This window comes from Bombina bombina, chromosome 9, assembly GCF_027579735.1.
Source record: "Bombina bombina isolate aBomBom1 chromosome 9, aBomBom1.pri, whole genome shotgun sequence".
NCBI lineage: Eukaryota > Metazoa > Chordata > Amphibia > Anura > Bombinatoridae > Bombina > Bombina bombina.
Genome location: NC_069507.1, coordinates 189296077 through 189318462, shown reverse-complemented (window position 1 = coordinate 189318462; position 22386 = coordinate 189296077). Strand labels below are relative to the sequence as shown.

The window sequence follows — 22386 nt, the reverse complement described above, 5'->3', positions numbered from 1 at the left end:
AAATACGCTATAGGCCTGGGTGCTTACTTCCATATAGTTTTGAGATGAATATGTCCTCTAAAAAGGAGGTACTCATAGGACTTAATTAATATCCAAATCTTCAATTTTTATTATGTGTCATAGATATTCAACTTTACATATAGTCAAAATGTGTACATGGCCAACGTTTCAGCCCTTATTTAGACCTTTTTCAAGATTATACAACATCCCAACTTAAAAGCACCAGATGCAAGCAGTGCAGTACAGTTTCTTTACAGAGACTTTGATTTGAACAGAGGTTTCATCTAGTACAATTTAGCATATTAGTGTGACCTTGAGACGTGCGATTTAACCCAGGGGCATAGTTAAGGCAGGCGCACAACGTGCAAATAACACATACATATTGAGATGGTCATGATTCTGTAAGAACTGTACTTCTGTGAGTTAAAGGGACATTAAAATCATGTTTTTATCATGACAGAGCAGTAATAAAACATGTTAAGAGAGATTGGGTTAAAGCGATTCAAACCCCAAAAGTTTTCTTTCATTCAGACAGAGAGTACAATTTAAAAAAAATAAAATAAAAAAGTTTCCACCCGTCTTCAGCACTACATAGTAGGAAAAGGTGCTGCCATCTAGTGTTCTTGCAAATGTATGACATTCTTGCAAAACTCCTGCTATATAATGCAGCAGACATGTGTAAGCTTATATGCTTACCTCCGTGCTTTTTAACAACGGATACCAAGAAAAGGAAGAAAATGTAATAACAGAAGTAAATTGAAATACTATTTAAAATTGCATGCTCCGTCTTTTTTTGGGGGGGGTTTCATGCCCTTTTAATTCTGTGTAAATTTGTATCATAGTTAGCAGGAAATGCATGTGTGTGCAAAACTGATACTGAAGTATACATACTTATTGGCACAGCTATACATGAGAGCAGGGAAACGCCCCTCTATGTATGAAACCATAAATGCAACCCTGCAAGTATACAGTTACACAAAAGAAACCTAAAATATTACTACAAATATGAGGTCAATTACGTAAAAAGGTGAAATTGAAATGCTTGAAGCAAATATTCCCTGCTGAAGATTCCAGACTGTGATTTGAAAGGAACAGCTGTTGCGGTGTATTTGGAACACTAATGCACTTAATCCATAGTTAGCTTGTTGTATGCACTAACAGAGTGCTGCAAACAGAGTTTTTACATCTGTCAATCTGAACACACATGCGGATTAGGCTGACTTCAGCTTTTGATCTGTTCACCTATCTCCGGCTTGTTTGTGGTTTGTTGTCAACACTATGACTTTCTTGCAATGCCACCTATTGAGAGCAGCACTACTTTCATGGGAATGATCACACCGCGCCGCATGTCTCAGTCTTTTAAAGTGGAAGAAATGTAACCAACAATAAAAAAAGTTAATCTTGTTTGGGACCGTGCACTGTACAAAGTGAAGCAAATATTTGATGCATTTTTACCCATCAAAAACTGTTCATGTGATTATATATACACTGTTCATGTGATGCTATATATACACACTGTTCATGTGATGCTATATATACACTGTTCATGTGATGCTATATATACACTGTTCATGTGATGTTATATATACACTGTTCATGTGATGCTATATATACACTGTTCATGTGATGCTATATATACACTGTTCATGTGATGTTATAAGTCAATGTAACAATACATTTTGGATTGTGCAGTTAATATGACAGTGCTAAACTATATGGGTAAAGTTGTTAGCGCTGCCACTGTGTGGATCTGTCTATAATATCAGTACTTTGCCTCTGTAAAGTAGCCATACACTATTACAAACAACTTTAAAGTGAAGGTAAACTTTTATGAATGTAAGCCTGGTTTTTAAAAATACTATTAAAAACAGAGGCACTTTCATTCATCAAAGTTTAGAAAGCAGCCGTTTTGTTTAAAAACTTACCTTTCTTCTCTTCACAGCCGGAGCAGCTTCCCCGCACGGAGATCCTCTCTTCAAACGTCATCAATAACTAATCCGGCTTCCTCTAATCACGGCTTTCCCCCCAGGGAAGGCATTGCCTAAGGCAATGCCATGATTGGAGGAAGCCGGATTAGTTATTGATGACATTTGAAGAGAGGATCTCCGGGTGGGGGAAGCTGCTCTGGCTGTGAAAAGAACAAAGGTAAGTTTTTAAACAAAACGGCTGCTTTCTAAACTTTGATGAATGAAAGTGCCCCTGTTTTTAAAAGTAATTTAAAAAAACGGGCTTTCATTCACCAAAGTTTACCTTCACTTTAACCATTTACAGCTCGATTTATCAAGTCCTTCTCTACGCCCGTATTTGATAAATTGAGCCCATAGTGTAAAAAAGCAATCAAGCTTTTACTAGGCATTTGTATGCTTCGTTATCATCCAAAGGCAGGAGGAGGAGGCCACTCATGGCATTCAGCTCTTTCTGAAGCCAGACCCCTTCTTGTGGAACAAATCTTAGTGTGTTGCACTTTCACAAGAAGAAATCTGGATCTAAAAAAAAAAAGAGTGGCATTCCACAAGCGACCTCCTTTTTTCGCATTCGGATGCTAATGAAGCATCCAAATGCCCATGATTAGCTTTTACCGCCAGTATGTGAAAATTATCTTAATGCTGACTAAGTAGCAGCGCGAAACACACACACACATTTTATTTATATATATATATATATATATATATATATATATATATATATATATATATATATATATATATATATGAGATAGAGAGGGCGAGATAGCGCTGGATAAGGGTCACAAGGCTTCAGTATAAATAAGTAAAAAAGTAAAACAAATCAGTATATGAATAATTGTTAATTAAATATCTGAACAACTGAATGAGTTAGTCTCTATTGGTGCTTGTAGTGAAAAGAACAATCGGAGAAGATGATGGTGTCCCACAAAGGTGGCCGGTAGGTAAAGCGCTAACTAGAAAATACCTCAATCATATGAGGTAAGTTGCTGCATCTATCAGTGGGGAGCCTCCGGTGATATCTTGTATCTCTACTGTATTCATTTGTCCTTTCAGTAGTAGTAACTTGTTCAACCTTTCTCCACACACAGCAGACTCACTCTAAAGCCTTTAGCATGGCGACAGAAACATTTCTTAAATCTCAGTGTGATATCAATAAGATTGGAATTACATTTACTGGAAAAATAAATTAGGAACCAACAAAACGACTGAGAACTTCATTACTTTTCTACACAAATATGTTAATTCTGTAGACTGTAAGCTCCTTGAAAGAGGTCCTTCCTCCTTCTATTGTAATTTGTTTTGTTTAAAGGGATAGGAAAGTCAAAATTAAACTTGCATGATTCAGATAGAGCAGGTCATTTTAAGACCCTTTTAAATTAACTTCTATTTTCAAATGTGCTTCTTTCTCTTGGTATCCCTTCTTGAAAAAGAATACGCACATATCCACCACTAGCGGGAGCTATCTGCTGATTGGTGCCTGCACACATTTGTCTCTTGTGATTGGCAAACTAGATGTGTTCAGCTAGCTGTTAGTAGTGCAATGCTGTTCCTTCAGCAAAGGATAACAAGAAAATGAAGCAAATTTGATAATAGAAGTAAATTGGAAATTTGTTTAAAATTATATGTTCTATCCGAATCATGAACGAAAATTATGGGGTTTCCTGTCCCTTTTAAACAGTTTTATGTATTTGCATTTCTTTTTTAATCAGTGTCAACATTGCTCACTTCTACTCATGTTCCTAGATCTACGGAATTTGGTGTACTGGTGGTAATTTACACACATTATAGTAATAATTATTTACATTTTATAAAGAACATTTAAATTCAAAATATCAACCAAAACGTGTTTTTAATATAGAGAATAAAAAGAACAATCAAAAGAAACACAACCTAAAAAAGCATAGCCTTGTAAAATCCAATTAAAAAAGTAACTAAATTATAGACATTATATTACAGGCACAGAGTTCTTGACTTTATTGAAATATTCTCATTCAATAAAAAAAATAAATAGTCCATTTGACTTCTGAAAAGCAGATATCGGAGAGTGCCATGTTTAACCCAATACCCATTTTTGTTGTATCAGGTACACAAAAGTTAAAGGAAATATAAAACTTCAAGAAAAGGAAAGCCTGCTTTATAAGTTTACTATGCAAGAATTAAAAGTGGACGTGCTCCCATAATGCACTGTACACTGTGTTTCATGAAGCTATTGGACAGAGAGCAATATGTGTTAATGCTGCGCCACCTACCTGTGATGCTATGTTAGTGCAGGAGGGAAATGCATAGGGCACATTACAGTGATATTGTTTTTTTAGTTTTTTTTATGGCAGAACAAATGTTCCCTTTGAAATTCATTTTACAATCTAAACATACCCAGACCAAGAGTAACTTTTTAAACAAATATTACATTTAGCTATATCACATAAAAAGAAAAGACAAAATACCTATGGAACAAGATAAAATTAGAAAAATATATTTTGCTAATTGATTAATATCATGGTTACTAAATTGAATATGTAATGTAAAATCTGTTTTATATTAAGATGACCATTTGTAAGTACACTGTAGCAGATTTAGCCATCAGTCTTATGTACTGCATATTATTGTTAACAAGCTGTCACTCTAAGACTTGTTTTCAAACCTGTACTCAGGCCTTCCTAATAGGCCACATTTTGAGGATATCTGAACTGGAGCACAGGTGAAATAATCAGCTGATTAGTAACCATGGTTATTTTACCTGCTCTCACCCAAGGAAATCCTGAAAACTTAGCCTGCTGGGGAGGCTTGAAGAAAGGTTTGAAAACCAGTGCACTAAACTTTAACCAACTTATTTTCAGCCTCATCAGAACAATTTCTTTATTTACTATGATAAACTGCCCCTTCAGTAATGTGTTTACGGCGTCAGCTAAAACGCATCTGCTAATATGTCACTAATAATTGACTTGGGTAACAGATTATTAGTAAATTAGGGTGACATCTATGAGCATCTAATGAAGTTATCCAATACATTATGGGTAAGACATTATTAGATGTTCATAACTGACACCCTAAACACATTACCCAAGAGGAAGGGAAAGGAACTGTATAATAAAAGTTAATTTAACCCATTTTTAATTGATTCTATTGAAGTACATTTCATGTGTTGGAAAATACCACAAACTTTGGATCTACAGGATCCAAAGAAAATATGACTTCAGACTCATGGTCTGTTTTCAGTAATGCAGTTTAACAAACAAAAGTCAGATGAAATACTGCTGTTATATTACTACAACAAATATTATGTATGACTGGCAAAAATCCAAATGACATTTCCTTAATAACTCAGTTCACTCCTCAAAAGGTTGTAGAAAGGACAATTTAATCACAACAAGGAATATTACATGATAGCCAAGAAAAAGATTCTGAGTTGTAACTAGTGCTCAATTCATTGGAGATAAATATTACTTTGTAGATACATTATTATCAGTGTGAATGCAGTTTATCAGGGGTCAAGTCGAGCGGGAACGCCTAGGAACAGAGTTCCTGCACTATTTTTGCAGGAGGAACTAAGTTTCCTCTTGATAGAGAACAGAAACACTTCAGTAAACACTGCTGTTGCTGTGAGGAGCTGGAGCACAGTTTGGTTAGAGGAATAGTGAGATCCTCTAGTAATGGGCAGTATCACTTTCTACAATACATTAACTGTAAGACTGTCAAGGGTCCTGCTGTGTTATTACCCCGTCATGTGTATAACACATGGTGCTTACATTTCTGTGTGGCTTGCTCTAGGGTTATTTTGCTCCGCTCAGCAGAAATAGGACTATTGCACCTTAAGTGGGTGAGACTCTGTGACAGAGGAGGATTCTCAGGCCCAAAGGCAACTATTCAACCATTCATTAACCAAAGTGTATAGATTATATACATATAAATACAGTGTGTGTGTATGTATATATATATATATATATATATATATATATATATATATATATATATATAACAATATTAATTGTGAGGGGGGTAGTCTTGGTGAGTTCCCACACTTTTTTTGTAGGACCTGACACCTGCAGTTTATACTTAAAAGGACAGTATACACCAATTTTCATATAGCTGCATGTAATAGACACAACTATAAAGAAGAATATACCCAGATACAGATCTTAAAATCCAGTATAAAACCTTTTAAAAATGTACTTAGGACTTCCCAGCTTATCTCTGTTGATGAGGTTTGGCTGGGACACCCAGTGAAATGGGCTGGGAAAACAAGAAGAGCAGACACTCCCCCTGCATATGAAAAGACAGATAACAAACAGGAGCCATCAACAGCTTGTAAACATGTGTATACATCTGGCGCTGTGGGGCTTGGTTAGGAGTCTGAAATTCAGCACAATGATGTTAAAAAAATAAGAAAAACAGAATTTATGTTTACCTGATAAATTACTTTCTCCAACGGTGTGTCCGGTCCACGGCGTCATCCTTACTTGTGGGATATTCTCTTCCCCAACAGGAAATGGCAAAGAGCCCAGCAAAGCTGGTCACATGATCCCTCCTAGGCTCCGCCTACCCCAGTCATTCGACCGACGTTAAGGAGGAATATTTGCATAGGAGAAACCATATGAAACCGTGGTGACTGTAGTTAAAGAAAATAAATTATCAGACCTGATTAAAAAACCAGGGCGGGCCGTGGACCGGACACACCGTTGGAGAAAGTAATTTATCAGGTAAACATAAATTCTGTTTTCTCCAACATAGGTGTGTCCGGTCCACGGCGTCATCCTTACTTGTGGGAACCAATACCAAAGCTTTAGGACACGGATGATGGGAGGGAGCAAATCAGGTCACCTAGATGGAAGGCACCACGGCTTGCAAAACCTTTCTCCCAAAAATAGCCTCAGAAGAAGCAAAAGTATCAAACTTGTAAAATTTGGTAAAAGTGTGCAGTGAAGACCAAGTCGCTGCCCTACATATCTGATCAACAGAAGCCTCGTTCTTGAAGGCCCATGTGGAAGCCACAGCCCTAGTGGAATGAGCTGTGATTCTTTCGGGAGGCTGCCGTCCGGCAGTCTCGTAAGCCAATCTGATGATGCTTTTAATCCAAAAAGAGAGAGAGGTAGAAGTTGCTTTTTGACCTCTCCTTTTACCGGAATAAACAACAAACAAGGAAGATGTTTGTCTAAAATCCTTTGTAGCATCTAAATAGAATTTTAGAGCGCGAACAACATCCAAATTGTGCAACAAACGTTCCTTCTTCGAAACTGGTTTCGGACACAGAGAAGGTACGATAATCTCCTGGTTAATGTTTTTGTTAGAAACAACTTTTGGAAGAAAACCAGGTTTAGTACGTAAAACCACCTTATCTGCATGGAACACCAGATAAGGAGGAGAACACTGCAGAGCAGATAATTCTGAAACTCTTCTAGCAGAAGAAATTGCAACCAAAAACAAAACTTTCCAAGATAATAACTTAATATCAACGGAATGTAAGGGTTCAAACGGAACCCCCTGAAGAACTGAAAGAACTAAGTTGAGACTCCAAGGAGGAGTCAAAGGTTTGTAAACAGGCTTGATTCTAACCAGAGCCTGAACAAAGGCTTGAACATCTGGCACAGCTGCCAGCTTTTTGTGAAGTAACACAGACAAGGCAGAAATCTGTCCCTTCAGGGAACTTGCAGATAATCCTTTTTCCAATCCTTCTTGAAGGAAGGATAGAATCTTAGGAATCTTAACCTTGTCCCAAGGGAAACCTTTAGATTCACACCAACAGATATATTTTTTCCAAATTTTGTGGTAAATCTTTCTAGTTACAGGCTTTCTGGCCTGAACAAGAGTATCGATAACAGAATCTGAGAACCCTCGCTTCGATAAGATCAAGCGTTCAATCTCCAAGCAGTCAGCTGGAGTGAGACCAGATTCGGATGTTCGAACGGACCTTGAACAAGAAGGTCTCGTCTCAAAGGTAGCTTCCATGGTGGAGCCGATGACATATTCACCAGATCTGCATACCAAGTCCTGCGTGGCCACGCAGGAGCTATCAAGATCACCGACGCCCTTTCCTGATTGATCCTGGCTACCAGCCTGGGGATGAGAGGAAACGGCGGGAATACATAAGCTAGTTTGAAGGTCCAAGGTGCTACTAGTGCATCCACTAGAGCCGCCTTGGGATCCCTGGATCTGGACCCGTAGCAAGGAACTTTGAAGTTCTGACGAGAGGCCATCAGATCCATGTCTGGAATGCCCCACAGTTGAGTGACTTGGGCAAAGATTTCCGGATGGAGTTCCCACTCCCCCGGATGCAATGTCTGACGACTCAGAAAATCCGCTTCCCAATTTTCCACTCCTGGGATGTGGATAGCAGACAGGTGGCAGGAGTGAGACTCCGCCCATAGAATGATTTTGGTCACTTCTTCCATCGCCAGGGAACTCCTTGTTCCCCCCTGATGGTTGATGTACGCAACAGTTGTCATGTTGTCTGATTGAAACCGTATGAACTTGGCCCTCGCTAGCTGAGGCCAAGCCTTGAGAGCATTGAATATCGCTCTCAGTTCCAGAATATTTATCGGTAGAAGAGATTCTTCCCGAGACCAAAGACCCTGAGCTTTCAGGGATCCCCAGACCGCGCCCCAGCCCATCAGACTGGCGTCGGTCGTGACAATGACCCACTCTGGTCTGCGGAAGGTCATCCCTTGTGACAGGTTGTCCAGGGACAGCCACCAACGGAGTGAGTCTCTGGTCCTCTGATTTACTTGTATCCTCGGAGACAAGTTTGTATAGTCCCCATTCCACTGACTGAGCATGCACAGTTGTAATGGTCTTAGATGAATGCGCGCAAAAGGAACTATGTCCATTGCCGCTACCATCAAACCTATCACTTCCATGCACTGCGCTATGGAAGGAAGAGGAACGGAATGAAGTATCCGACAAGAGTCTAGAAGTTTTGTTTTTCTGGCCTCTGTCAGAAAAATCCTCATTTCTAAGGAGTCTATTATTGTCCCCAAGAAGGGAACCCTTGTTGACGGAGATAGAGAACTCTTTTCCACGTTCACTTTCCATCCGTGAGATCTGAGAAAGGCCAGGACAATGTCCGTGTGAGCCTTTGCTTGAGGAAGGGACGACGCTTGAATCAGAATGTCGTCCAAGTAAGGTACTACAGCAATGCCCCTTGGTCTTAGCACAGCTAGAAGGGACCCTAGTACCTTTGTGAAAATCCTTGGAGCAGTTTCTAATCCGAAAGGAAGCGCCACGAACTGGTAATGCTTGTCCAGGAATGCGAACCTTAGGAACCGATGATGTTCCTTGTGGATAGGAATATGTAGATACGCATCCTTTAAATCCACCGTGGTCATGAATTGACCTTCCTGGATGGAAGGAAGAATTGTTCGAATGGTTTCCATTTTGAACGATGGAACCTTGAGAAACTTGTTTAAGATCTTGAGATCTAAGATTGGTCTGAACGTTCCCTCTTTTTTTGGGAACTATGAACAGATTGGAGTAGAACCCCATCCCTTGTTCTCCTAATGGAACAGGATGAATCACTCCCATTTTTAACAGGTCTTCTACACAACGTAAGAATGCCTGTCTTTTTATGTGGTCTGAAGACAACTGAGACCTGTGGAACCTCCCCCTTGGGGGAAGCCCCTTGAATTCCAGAAGATAACCTTGGGAGACTATTTCTAGCGCCCAAGGATCCAGAACATCTCTTGCCCAAGCCCGAGCGAAGAGAGAGAGTCTGCCCCCCACCAGATCCGGTCCCGGATCGGGGGCCAACATTTCATGCTGTCTTGGTAGCAGTGGCAGGTTTCTTGGCCTGCTTTCCCTTGTTCCAGCCTTGCATTGGTCTCCAAGCTGGCTTGGCTTGAGAAGTATTACCCTCTTGCTTAGAGGACGTAGCACTTTGGGCTGGTCCGTTTCTACGAAAGGGACGAAAATTAGGTTTATTTTTGGCCTTGAAAGGCCGATCCTGAGGAAGGGCATGGCCCTTACCCCCAGTGATATCAGAGATAATCTCTTTCAAGTCAGGGCCAAACAGCGTTTTCCCCTTGAAAGGAATGTTAAGTAGCTTGTTCTTGGAAGACGCATCAGCTGACCAAGATTTCAACCAAAGCGCTCTGCGCGCCACAATAGCAAACCCAGAATTCTTAGCCGCTAACCTAGCCAATTGCAAAGTGGCGTCTAGGGTGAAAGAATTAGCCAATTTGAGAGCATTGATTCTGTCCATAATCTCCTCATAAGGAGGAGAATCACTATCGACCGCCTTTACCAGCTCATCGAACCAGAAACACGCGGCTGTAGTGACAGGGACAATGCATGAAATTGGTTGTAGAAGGTAACCCTGCTGAACAAACATCTTTTTAAGTAAACCTTCTAATTTTTTATCCATAGGATCTTTGAAAGCACAACTATCTTCTATGGGTATAGTGGTGCGTTTGTTTAAAGTGGAAACCGCTCCCTCGACCTTGGGGACTGTCTGCCATAAGTCCTTTCTGGGGTCGACCATAGGAAACAATTTTTTAAATATGGGGGGAGGGACGAAAGGAATACCGGGCCTTTCCCATTCTTTATTTACAATGTCCGCCACCCGCTTGGGTATAGGAAAAGCTTCTGGGAGCCCCGGGACCTCTAGGAACTTGTCCATTTTACATAGTTTCTCTGGGATGACCAACTAGTCACAATCATCCAGAGTGGATAATACCTCCTTAAGCAGAATGCGGAGATGTTCCAACTTAAATTTAAACGTAATCACATCAGGTTCAGCTTGTTGAGAAATGTTCCCTGAATCAGTAATTTCTCCCTCAGACAAAACCTCCCTGGCCCCATCAGACTGGTTTAGGGGCCCTTCAGAACCATTATTATCAGCGTCGTCATGCTCTTCAGTATCTAAAACAGAGCAGTCGCGCTTACGCTGATAAGTGTGCATTTTGGCTAAAATGTTTTTGACAGAATTATCCATTACAGCCGTTAATTGTTGCATAGTAAGGAGTATTGGCGCGCTAGATGTACTAGGGGCCTCCTGAGTGGGCAAGACTCGTGTAGACGAAGGAGGGAATGATGCAGTACCATGCTTACTCCCCTCACTTGAGGAATCATCTTGGGCATCATTGTCATTGTCACATAAATCACATTTATTTAAATGAGAAGGAACTCTGGCTTCCCCACATTCAGAACACAGTCTATCTGGTAGTTCAGACATGTTAAACAGGCATAAACTTGATAACAAAGTACAAAAAACGTTTTAAAATAAAACCGTTACTGTCACTTTAAATTTTAAACTGAACACACTTTATTACTGCAATTGCGAAAAAATATGAAGGAATTGCTCAAAATTCACCAAAATTTCACCACAGTGTCTTAAAGCCTTAAAAGTATTGCACCCCAAATTTGGAAGCTTTAACCCTTAAAATAACGGAACCGGAGCCGTTTTTAACTTTAACCCCTTTACAGTCCCTGGTGTCTGCTTTGCTGAGACCCAACCAAGCCCAAAGGGGAATACGATACCAAATGACGCCTTCAGAAAGTCTTTTCTATGTATCAGAGCTCCTCACACATGCGACTGCATGTCATGCCTCTCAAAAACAAGTGCGCAACACCGGCGCGAAAATGAGGCTCTGCCTATGATTTGTGAAAGCCCCTAAAGAGAAAGGTGTCTAAAAAAGTGCCTGCCGATATAAACTTATCAAAATACCCAGATTAAATGATTCCTCAAGGCTAAATATGTGTTAATAATGAATCGATTTAGCCCAGAAAAAGTCTACAGTCTTAATAAGCCCTTGTGAAGCCCTTATTTACAATCTTAATAAACATGGCTTACCGGATCCCATAGGGAAAATGACAGCTTCCAGCATTACATCGTCTTGTTAGAATGTGTCATACCTCAAGCAGCAAGAGACTGCTCACTGTTCCCCCAACTGAAGTTAATTCCTCTCAACAGTCCTGTGTGGAACAGCCATGGATTTTAGTAACGGTTGCTAAAATCATTTTCCTCATACAAACAGAAATCTTCATCTCTTTTCTGTTTCTGAGTAAATAGTACATACCAGCACTATTTTAAAATAACAAACTCTTGATTGAATAATAAAAACTACAGTTAAACACTAAAAAACTCTAAGCCATCTCCGTGGAGATGTTGCCTGTACAACGGCAAAGAGAATGACTGGGGTAGGCGGAGCCTAGGAGGGATCATGTGACCAGCTTTGCTGGGCTCTTTGCCATTTCCTGTTGGGGAAGAGAATATCCCACAAGTAAGGATGACGCCGTGGACCGGACACACCTATGTTGGAGAAAACTATACATTTTTACAAAAACACTACCAGATCGGATATATAAATGGATCATCTACAAAACAAATCTGCAAAGAAAAAAGGTCAATAAATTAGCTACTATATGCTATGAATATAAAAAAAAACGTATCACTTGTTAATCCTAGTTCCTATTTAGTTTCAGCTCAATACAAAATCAGTTCTTACAGAACTGTTTGAAAGTAATTATGTTCCCTAAATAAATTGTGAAATCTTCCAATAATGATGCTTATTATATGATGCTTATGAAAAATAATGGATTCAAACAATGGGGATCCTTCCCACTCAATCAAAAAATGTAAATATGTTTACAAACCCAAATGTTGAAGAATGTGATACATGCAGCTTTCAGAGTTAAATAGTGTATAGTCAACATATCTATCTTACCTCTGAGATGTTGAAGTTCCAGATTCAAGCTTTCAATATTTGTATCACAAAATTCTATGTTTTCAAGTGTCTCCTCTCTTATGATTTCATCCTGGTCCTCCTCAAGCATTAAGCTGAGCTCCTCACGAGTCTTTCTATACGTCTCCAATTCTTGCTCCAACTCTTGTATCTTTAACAGTAGAAATGGGCATGGAGAGCTCTGCTCCTTGTCAAGATGGTTTAGATCAACCGATGTATCTACTTCATCATGAATATCAGGCAGTAAAAGGCTTTCATTGGGTGTACTTACTCTTGGCTGTGGTTTTGGTGATGGTGTGTTCCTTTGGCTGCAAGGTGGAGGTAATGGAGCTGGCCTGGATGGGCGGAGAGCAGTAGGAGGGGATACAGTCTGTGTGCATTCACGGCTTTGTGAACTGCGTCTCACTGATAAGTAACTCGTAGAATGTGACCTAGTATTAGGACGAGGTGGGGGAGGCCTCAATATCTTTCGTTTTTCTGGAGATTTCTGTGGTTTGGAAACTTGTGGTAGTCCACGAATAATATCGGTTTCAGAATTAAAATCTACAATTGAAAAATGTCTTGAGACTTTCCTTTTGCTATTTTGTCTTGGATTGGAAAGGCTCTTTTCAAACTGGGAAAGCTGTTCAGAAAGTTTGGAGTCCAGATCCGTTAACTCTGATCCACCAATATCACTCTCAAATCTAACTGTCCCTGAGCATCTGCTTGGGCTTTCATGTTGATCTTTGGAACCAAAAGATGATGACTTTGATTTAAGCTTCTGGTCCTCTACCCAGTGTACAATATCTTGATATGGAATGCTCTTTTTTCTTTTGGTTTTTAGCCCTTCAGGCAAATTGTTCTGAGTATTTGTCATATCATTGGTTGTTAAAGAGAGAGGTATTTTTGAAGACCGGGGCTGTTGCACATCATTAGATGTAGGAATTCTGCCCCTCCTAATTAATGACTCTCCGGTATTGCTTTCCTTAGACTGTTGTGCTAGTGTCTGCACATTTGGAGGACAATACATTCTAGTCTGTGGGCGAGGAGGTAGCTGAGGTTTGGTAGATATGTTATTTACATCCCGATAATCGTTTAAGAGTATATCTTTACTGTTATTTGAAGGAAATTCTTGATTATTGAGTTGTTGTTCAGATTCAACAATGGGGTGAGAAGTATGCTCTTCTATATGTGCAACATCCCAATAATGTGGATCTGTTCCAATGTGTATATAAGGCAAAGAGTCATCAGTGTTGTGTTTGGGATTATGAGAATCAATATTGTATTTTGTCTCTATTGGCAGATCCTTACAGGTGGATTTTTCTACATCCTCAAATTTCACAAACCTGTAAGGGAATATACCCCTCCTTTCATACAGCTCCCCTTCTAACCAGCCATCTTCTAACGTACTAATTATTTTTATCCGGTCTCCCACATCAAAGTCAAGTTCTCTCTGCTCTATCGCTTGAAATCTATAAAGCGCAATAGCAAATGTCCCATCATCAGCTTCATTATTATTCAGTATGTCATTGTTCTTGTTACTTTCAACAGGAATATCAGTTATGTCTGTTACAGTTTTATCCTCATAATCCTCACCATTACCATAATTGTCAACATTATCTGCAGTCCGTAGAGGGTTTAACAGTTCTACAAAACCTTCAGGAAAAATCCCTTTTCTTCTATTAACTTCCCCCTCAAACCAGCCAGGCTCTGGAATACCAGTAATAGTAATAATATCACCTTCTCGAAAATCTAGTTCCTCTTCCAGTTGTGCCGAGAGTCCCATTATGGCTCTTGCCTGACCTATGCCATAACTTGGAAAGTCTAGCTTCAAGTTCTGACAAAGCTGACGGCTCCTGGATGAGAGAAAGAACTCCTGGATGCAAGATAATGGAAAAAAGCCCTTTGATCCCCAACAGTTTCTTCCTTGCAGCCAGCTTGATGCAAGTGTCCCTTCCTGCACCACAAGGTCACCTGCCACAAAAACAAACAGAAATCAGTTTTTTAGGAGTTTAATGAAAAATAGAGAAGTAAAGTAATACATTCACAGTGCTCTTAGAAAATGTTGCCAGCCAGGTAGCATTATAAAGTAGAGGAGGAGGGGGGGTGTTGCAGTGTAATTCTTTTTAATATTCTAGCATTTTCTGCAATTCAAAGGGCAAATTAATTGTATAATTTATAATAGTTTTTATGATAATTTGAGCATTTAACATTAAATATATTATTAGCTTATTTTTAGCCGAGAGGTCAGTAAAATCATCCAGGTGGTACACTGTATTCAGAAGTCTTTTACTTCAAAAACTTAAAGGGATATGAAACCCAAAATCTTCCATGATTCAGAGAGAGCATGCAATTTTAAACAACTTTCTAATTCACTTCTATTATCAACATTTATTTGTTCTCTTGTTATCTTTTATTGAAAATCAGGGACGTATGCTAAGCAGCTGGGCCATTTCTGGAGCACTATAGGGCAGCAGTTTTGCAAGAATGTTATCCATTTGCAAGAGAACTAGATGGCAGCACTATCTTCTACCATGTAGTGCCCCAGATGGCTACATAGGTATCTCTTCCACACAGAATATTATGGGAATAAAGCAAAATTTAATAATAAAAGTAAACAGGTTTTCTTTTTTTAAAAGGTACATTCTGTCTAAATCACAAAAGAACATTTGTGGGTTTCATATCCCTTTACATGTTTCACTCTTCTTTGGTAGTTCTAATATTCTTTTATATTATCTGATCTAAGGCTCTAATGTGTCCACCCACTGAATTTAATTTACCACTACCCCACTAACTTCTTCAGCCAACACTATGCCACTACACATTTGTAAGACACACAGTGCTCTCTCTCATATGAGGCTGGCTTAGTCCTGATCTTTCTATGTGGATCCAATCTACTGGTTTCTGGGTCTGTGTATAAGTAGATTTTTGGTATTTATCTTTTTTTAAATAGTTACTGTTTTATCATTCTACTGGTAAAAAGACAGAAAAACCTGTAATATATTTTATCTTGTGACTAACCCCAGTGTGGAATATAAAACCACAAAATTTTCTTTCATGATTGAAATAGAGCATGTTATTTTAAACAACTTCCCAATATACTTCTATTATGTAATTTGATTCACTCTCTTAGAATCCTTTGTTGAAAAGTATACCCAAGTAGGTATAGGAGCTGGGAGCTAGTTGCTGATTGGTGGCTGCACGTATATGCCTCTTGTCATTGGCTTACCGATATGTTCAGCTAGTTTCCAGTAGTGCATTGATGCTCTTTCAATAAAGGATATCATGAGAATGAACTAAATTGATAATAGAAGTAAATTGGAAAGCTGCTCAAAAGTGTATGGTCTGTCTGAATAATGAAAGAAAAGCAAATTTATGCTTACCTGATAAATTGATTTCTTCTATGGTACGACGAGTCCACGGATTCATCCTTTACTTGTGGGATATTATCCTCCTGCTAACAGGAAGTAGCAAAGCGCACCACAGCAGAGCTGTCTATATAGCTTCTGCCTTAGCTCCACCCCCCAGTCATTCGACCGAAGGAACAGGAAGAAAAAGGAGAAACTACAAGGTGCAGAGGTAACTGAAGTTTAAAATCAAAAAAATATAATCTGTCTTAAAATGACAGGGCGGGCCGTGGACTCGTCGTACCATAGAAGAAATCAATTTATCAGGTAAGCATAAATTTACTTTTCTTCTATAAGGTACGACAAGTCCACGGATTCATCCTTTACTTGTGGGATATAATACCAAAGCTACAGGACACGGATGAAAGGGAGGGACAAGACAGATGGTTAAACAGAAGGCACCACTGCTTGAAGAACTTTTCTCCCAAAAATAGCCTCCGAAGAAGCAAAAGTATCAAATTTGTAAAATTTGGAAAAGGTATGAAGCGAAAACCAAGTCGCAGCCTTACAAATCTGTTCAACAGAAGCATCATTTTTAAAAGCCCAAGTGGAAGCCACCGCTCTAGTAGTGAGCTGTAATCCTTTCAGGAGGTTGCTGTCCAGCAGTCTCGTATGCCAAACGGATGATGCTTTTCAGCCAAAAAGAAAGAGGTAGCCGTAGCTTTTTGACCTCTACGTTTTCCAGAATAGACAACAAACAAAGAAGATGTTTGACGGAAATCTTTGGTTGCTTGCAAGTAAAACTTCAAAGCACGAACCACGTCCAAGTTGTGCAACAGACGGTCCTTCTTAGAGGAAGGATTAGGACACAGAGAAGGAACAACAATTTCCTGATTGATATTCCTATTAGTAGCAACCTTAGGAATCCACCTGGAATCCAGGTTTGGTACGCAAAACCACCTTATCAGCATGGAAAACAAGATAAGGCGAGTCGCATTGCAATGCAGATAGTTCAGAAACTCTTCAAGCCGAAGAGATAGCAACTAAAAACAGAACTTTCCAAGATAGAAGCATAATATCTATGGAATGCATAGGTTCAAACGGAACCCCTTGAAGAACTTTAAGAACTAAATTCAAACTCCATGGCGGAGCAACAGGTTTAAACACAGGCTTGATTCTAACTAAAGCCTGACAGAACGACTGAACGTCTGGAACATCTGCCAGACGCTTGTGCAGTAGAATTGATAAAGCAGATATCTGTCCCTTTAAGGAACTAGCTGATAGCCCCTTCTCCAATCCTTCTTGGAGAAAGGACAAAATCCTAGGAATCCTGATCTTACTCCATGAGTAGCCTTTGGATTCGCACCAATAAAGATATTTACGCCAAATCTTATGATAAATTTTCCTAGTGACAGGCTTTCGAGCCTGAATCAAGGTATCTATCACCGACTCAGAGAAACCCCGCTTGGATAAAATCAAGCGTTCAATCTCCAAGCAGTCAGCCGCAGAGAAACTAGATTTGGATGCTGGAACAGACCTTGAATCAGAAGGTCCTGTCTCAGTGGCAAAGTCCATGGTGGAAGAGATGACATGTCCACCAGGTCTGCATACCAAGTCCTGTGTGGCCACGCAGGTGCTATCAAAATCACAGAAGCTCTCTCCTGTTTGATTCTAACAATCAAACGAGGAAGGAGAGGAAATGGTGGAAACACATAAGCCAGGTTGAACGACCAGGGTACTGCTAGAGCATCTATCAGTACTGCCTGAGGATCCCTTGACCTGGACCCGTAACAAGGAAGTTTGGCGTTCTGACGAGACGCCATCAGATCCAATTCTCGTGTGCCCCATTGCTGAATCAATTGTGCAAACACCTCCGGATGGAGTCCCCACTCCCCCGGATGAAAAGTCTGACGACTTAGAAAATCCGCTTCTCAGTTCTCCACTCCTGGGATATAGATTGCTGATAGATGGCAAGAGTGAGTCTCTGCCCATCAAATTATTTTGGTAACCTCTATCATCGCTAGAGAACTCTTTGTTCCCCCCTGATGATTGATATATGCTACAGTCGTGATATTGTCCGACTGGAATCTTATGAATCTGGCCGAAGCCAGCTGAGGCCACGCCCCCCAGACGCATTGAATATCGCTCTCAGTTCTAGAATATTTATTGGGAGGAGAGCCTCCTCCTGAGTCCACAAACCCTGTGCTTTCAGGGAATTCCAGACTGCACCCCAGCCCAATAGGCTGGCGTCCGTCGTCACTATGACCCATGCTGGCCTGCGGAAACACATTCCCTGGGACAGATGATCCTGTGACAACCACCAAAGAAGAGAGTCTCTGGTCTCTTGATCCAGATTTATCTGAGGAGATAAATCTGCATAATCCCCATTCCACTGTTTGAGCATGCATAGTTGCAGTGGTCTGAGATGCAAGCGAGCAAACGGAACTATGTCCATTGCCGCTACCATTAGTCCGATTACCTCCATACACTAACGGCCGAGGAATGGAATGAAGAGCTCGTCAGGTGGTTAAAATCTTTGATTTCCTGACCTCCGTCAGAAAAATTTCCTCTTTCACTTTACCCTTCCTAGTACTTGGAGTAGGTAAAGAGAATGACTGGGGGGTGGAGCTAAGGGAGGAGCTATATAGACAGCTCTGCTGTGGTGCTCTTTGCCCCTTCCTGTTAGCAGGAGGATAATATCCCACAAGTAAAGGATGAATCCGTGGACTCGTCGTACCTTATAGAAGAAAGCAATGTGCGTTTCATGTTCTTTTAACTAAATCTCAATTATTATACACGAGAATATTTAAATTAATTAACCCCTTCACTACCGGGTCTTTCAGACAAAAACAAGCCCAAAATACCAGAGAATTTTTAGCATTTTTGTTATCACTCCATTTAAACAGAAATAGAGCCGTGTTTTTTTATTAAATTTTATTTACCGGTCAAAAATATATATATATTTTTAAGTAGACAACCCAAGGTATTGATCTAGGCCCATTTTGATATATTTCTTGCCACCATTTCACCGCAAAATGCCATCAAATAAAAAAAATGGTACTTTTTTCACAAACTTTAGGTTTCTCACAGAAATGTTTTACATACTGCTTGTGCAATCATGGCACAAGTGTTTGTAAAAGCGTCTCTGGGATCTCCTTTGTTCAGAAATAGCAGACATACATGGCTTTAATTAGAAGGCCGCTAATTGCAGCTGCACACCACACTTCTATTATTCCCGGCAGTGAAGGGATTAATTTGGCATCTTAAAAGGTTAATTTTAGTTTTAGTGTAGAGATTAGCCTCGCACCTGACACTTCCCATACCCTGATCCCTTCCAAACAGCTCTCTTCCCTCCCCTCCCCCTCCCAGTAACCCCATCTTAAGTACTATTATATTTTCTGCAGTGCAGGATCCCCCTTACCCCCAACCGCACTGATCCCCGTCCCAAACAGCTCTCTAAACCTCCCCCCTCTAACTTTTAGGTGCCATCTTAAGTACTGGAAGCTGTCTGCCAGTACCTATAAACTGCTGTATTTTTAAAAATATATATTTTTATTTATTTTTTATTTATACATATTGTTGGTGGCATACTGTCTCCCCCCCCCTCCCGCGATCTTTAGTTAGGGGGTTCCCACTACCAAAGATCCCCTTTTTTATAGTGTAGTTGCACAATCCCTCCCTGTCACTTTAATTAGACTGTTCCATAGCGTAGGGCCCTCCCACCTCCCCTGCTGGGCAGCCTACCGTCACCGTCTGTAACGATCAGACATCTGCCCTCATATGAAGCCGGAGCACCGATCGCACTCCAGCTCCATATGCGGCAGATGCCGGAAGCTTCAGAAACTCCAGATCTCGGCTGTAACTTAAAAGCAGAGAGTGCTGAAACATCCTGAAGCAACAACGTATATATACGTGGTGCGATACGATAGCCAAAGTACTGCACAATGTATATATTCGTCGTATTGGGTGAAGGGGTTAAACTTGATTGCCAGAGGGGGGCGGAGCGCAGCCGTGCAGGAACATGGCCGCACTTTGACACAGCTCCGTTACATATTCCCACTCACTGGCTCTAATATGGAGATCTAAAGGGCAGTTGAGGGTTTAAATACCAAATATTTTATTTCTAACCGAGGGGCGCATGGTCTGAGCTGTTGCCGCATCCTAGACATGCCTAAAGGAGAAGAGAGGCACTTCCGCACCACAGGCCTACTCCGGCGATTACCCGTCTGGTGATCTCAGGCCCCTAAGTACAACGTAAGACCCCGCGACCTACCTGTCTGAGCGGATCTGTCGCAACGAGGTGTCCGGAGCAACGGACATAGGCCTGGGGCAGAACATTCGGGCGGACCCCCGCGAGCAGCCGCACGCCATCACGACACCCACGTGGCGTCTCTCCTTACCGACTAGCGGCAGCCTGCGCACAGTCATCCGGCTGTAAACGACCTCACCAGACCCATCTAAACGCAGGTACTAAATCGTATAAGGTCTCCGACGCCATACCAGCATAGTTGCGTCTATAAGACCTGGGCCCACAGAGCGAGTCACGGCAAATTAGGGGGAAAGATCCTTTAGGCCTGTACACCATCCCATTGCCACATATAAACACAGGCCAAGTTAGTGGACGCGGAAGGTCCCAAATTGCCCTGTAATCGCCCTGCACAGACATTTCATCACCTGTCAGCCCATATACCAATACATGCCACTGAAAGTAAAGGGATAACCCACTACACTAATGGCGTCTAGGCAGAAGCTGAAAGCAGACAAAAAGCCCTCCATCCCCGCCACTGCTACTATGTCCTCATTCTTCCATAAACAAGAAAATGAGACACCTGATACTGCCAAGGAACTCCAGTTGGCTGATACACCCATAATACAAGATCAGGACCCTGCTTCATACTCACAGCAGCTCAATTTGATACAGCAGACCATCTCACAGCTCCCCTCAAAATCTGACCTTGCAGATCTAAAATCTTTCATTAAAACGGAGATGTCTTCCTTAAAAAAGAACATTGGAGAACTTGGGGCTAGAATAGAATGTTTGGAAGAGGGTCAAGACACCTTAGATACCATGATGTCCAACGCTAACCACCAATTGATCAGACAGGACCTCACGTTGCAAGCACTCCAACTTAAAGTAGAAGACCTCGACAACAGAGGTCGCAGAAGCAATCTGAGGATAAGAGGAGTCCCTGAAGAAGCAACCCAGGACTGCCTTGTCTCCTACCTGCTACAATTATTCGAATACATTGCCCCAGCCCTTAAACTTACTGAAACATCAATGGAACGCACACACAGAGCGCTGAGACCAGTTCCAAAACCACCTAACCCTCCCAGGGACATTATTGTTAAATTTGCACATTATTTAGAGAAGGAGGAGATTTGGAGACAAGTACGCCTGCAAAAGGAGATCAAATTCCAGACTTATAGTATTCAAATATTCCAGGATATTAGCCCGGCAACAATCGAAAGAAGAAGAGGAATACGCTTTATTACCCAAGTCCTACAAGAAAGGCGAGTGAAATATAGATGGGGGTTCCCATTCAGCCTCATAGTCCAGCATGATGGCAAAACACACGTCTACAAAGATACCGAAGACTTGGATGCTTTTTCAAAAGGTCTTAACATTCACTTCCCTCAACCAAACCCTAAAGATTCAGATTCACCCTCCATAAGCAGCCAAGCAGACCCCAAACCGCAAAGACCACAGTGGTCCCAAGCCAACAAAAAGAAAAAACTGGACCCACTAACATCCTAGGCCTCCTTCATCAGCCGCGCCCGTGGGCGCCTGCCTACTACGCAGAAATGCAGGCACAGAAGACACCGAACTTTTCTCTCAGGACATGATAAGTATAATATGGCACAGTTGTATGCTCTGGTGGGGGGTTGGGACCTGGGATAGATGCTGGACTGGCTTGAAATGATGCTCACTCGTTTTGTAATTGTTTTTTTGTTCTTAAAAGGGTCTTGACTTCACTCCTTCCCCTTTTCTTTTTCCACCCCCTCCCCTCCCATGCCTTTCCTTCCTAGCTACCTGCCTACTACCTATAAAACCTTTCCATGGTATGTGAATTGCAATTGTTATGACATCTTCTTATTCATCGAATTGTGGGGCTTCTGTAATGTAAGAGATACTTGTTGGAGGGTGGACATTGGGTAATGTTGAACCGTTACTGTAAAAGAATTTGTTTTAAACGCACTTCTTCCCTTCCCCTACAACATAAGTTACTAACTCTCCCCACGCCAGCCATCAAAGCTAAGCATTGGCTAGATTCGATATGAACCCATGCCCCCCCCCCAGCCTTATAGCCAGAGGAAAATTTATCTTCCACCTTTATGTCCCGGTCCTCCCGGGCCTGTAACCAGAACCGCTAATATTACACTAATGTAACCTGAGAGTCTCTGCGGTCCGTCCCCTCTCCT

General features: G+C 41.0%; 1 protein-coding gene across 1 annotated transcript in view; it reads right to left on the bottom strand.

Moving 5' to 3' along the window:
* The window catches only part of DNMBP (dynamin binding protein), a 270386-nt gene that overhangs the window by 126074 nt on the left and 121926 nt on the right, over positions 1-22386 (bottom strand). The window contains exon 4 of the mRNA XM_053692530.1: positions 12623-14593. Coding sequence (XP_053548505.1) covers positions 12623-14593 — 1971 coding nt within the window. The remainder of the gene's footprint in view (positions 1-12622; positions 14594-22386) is intronic.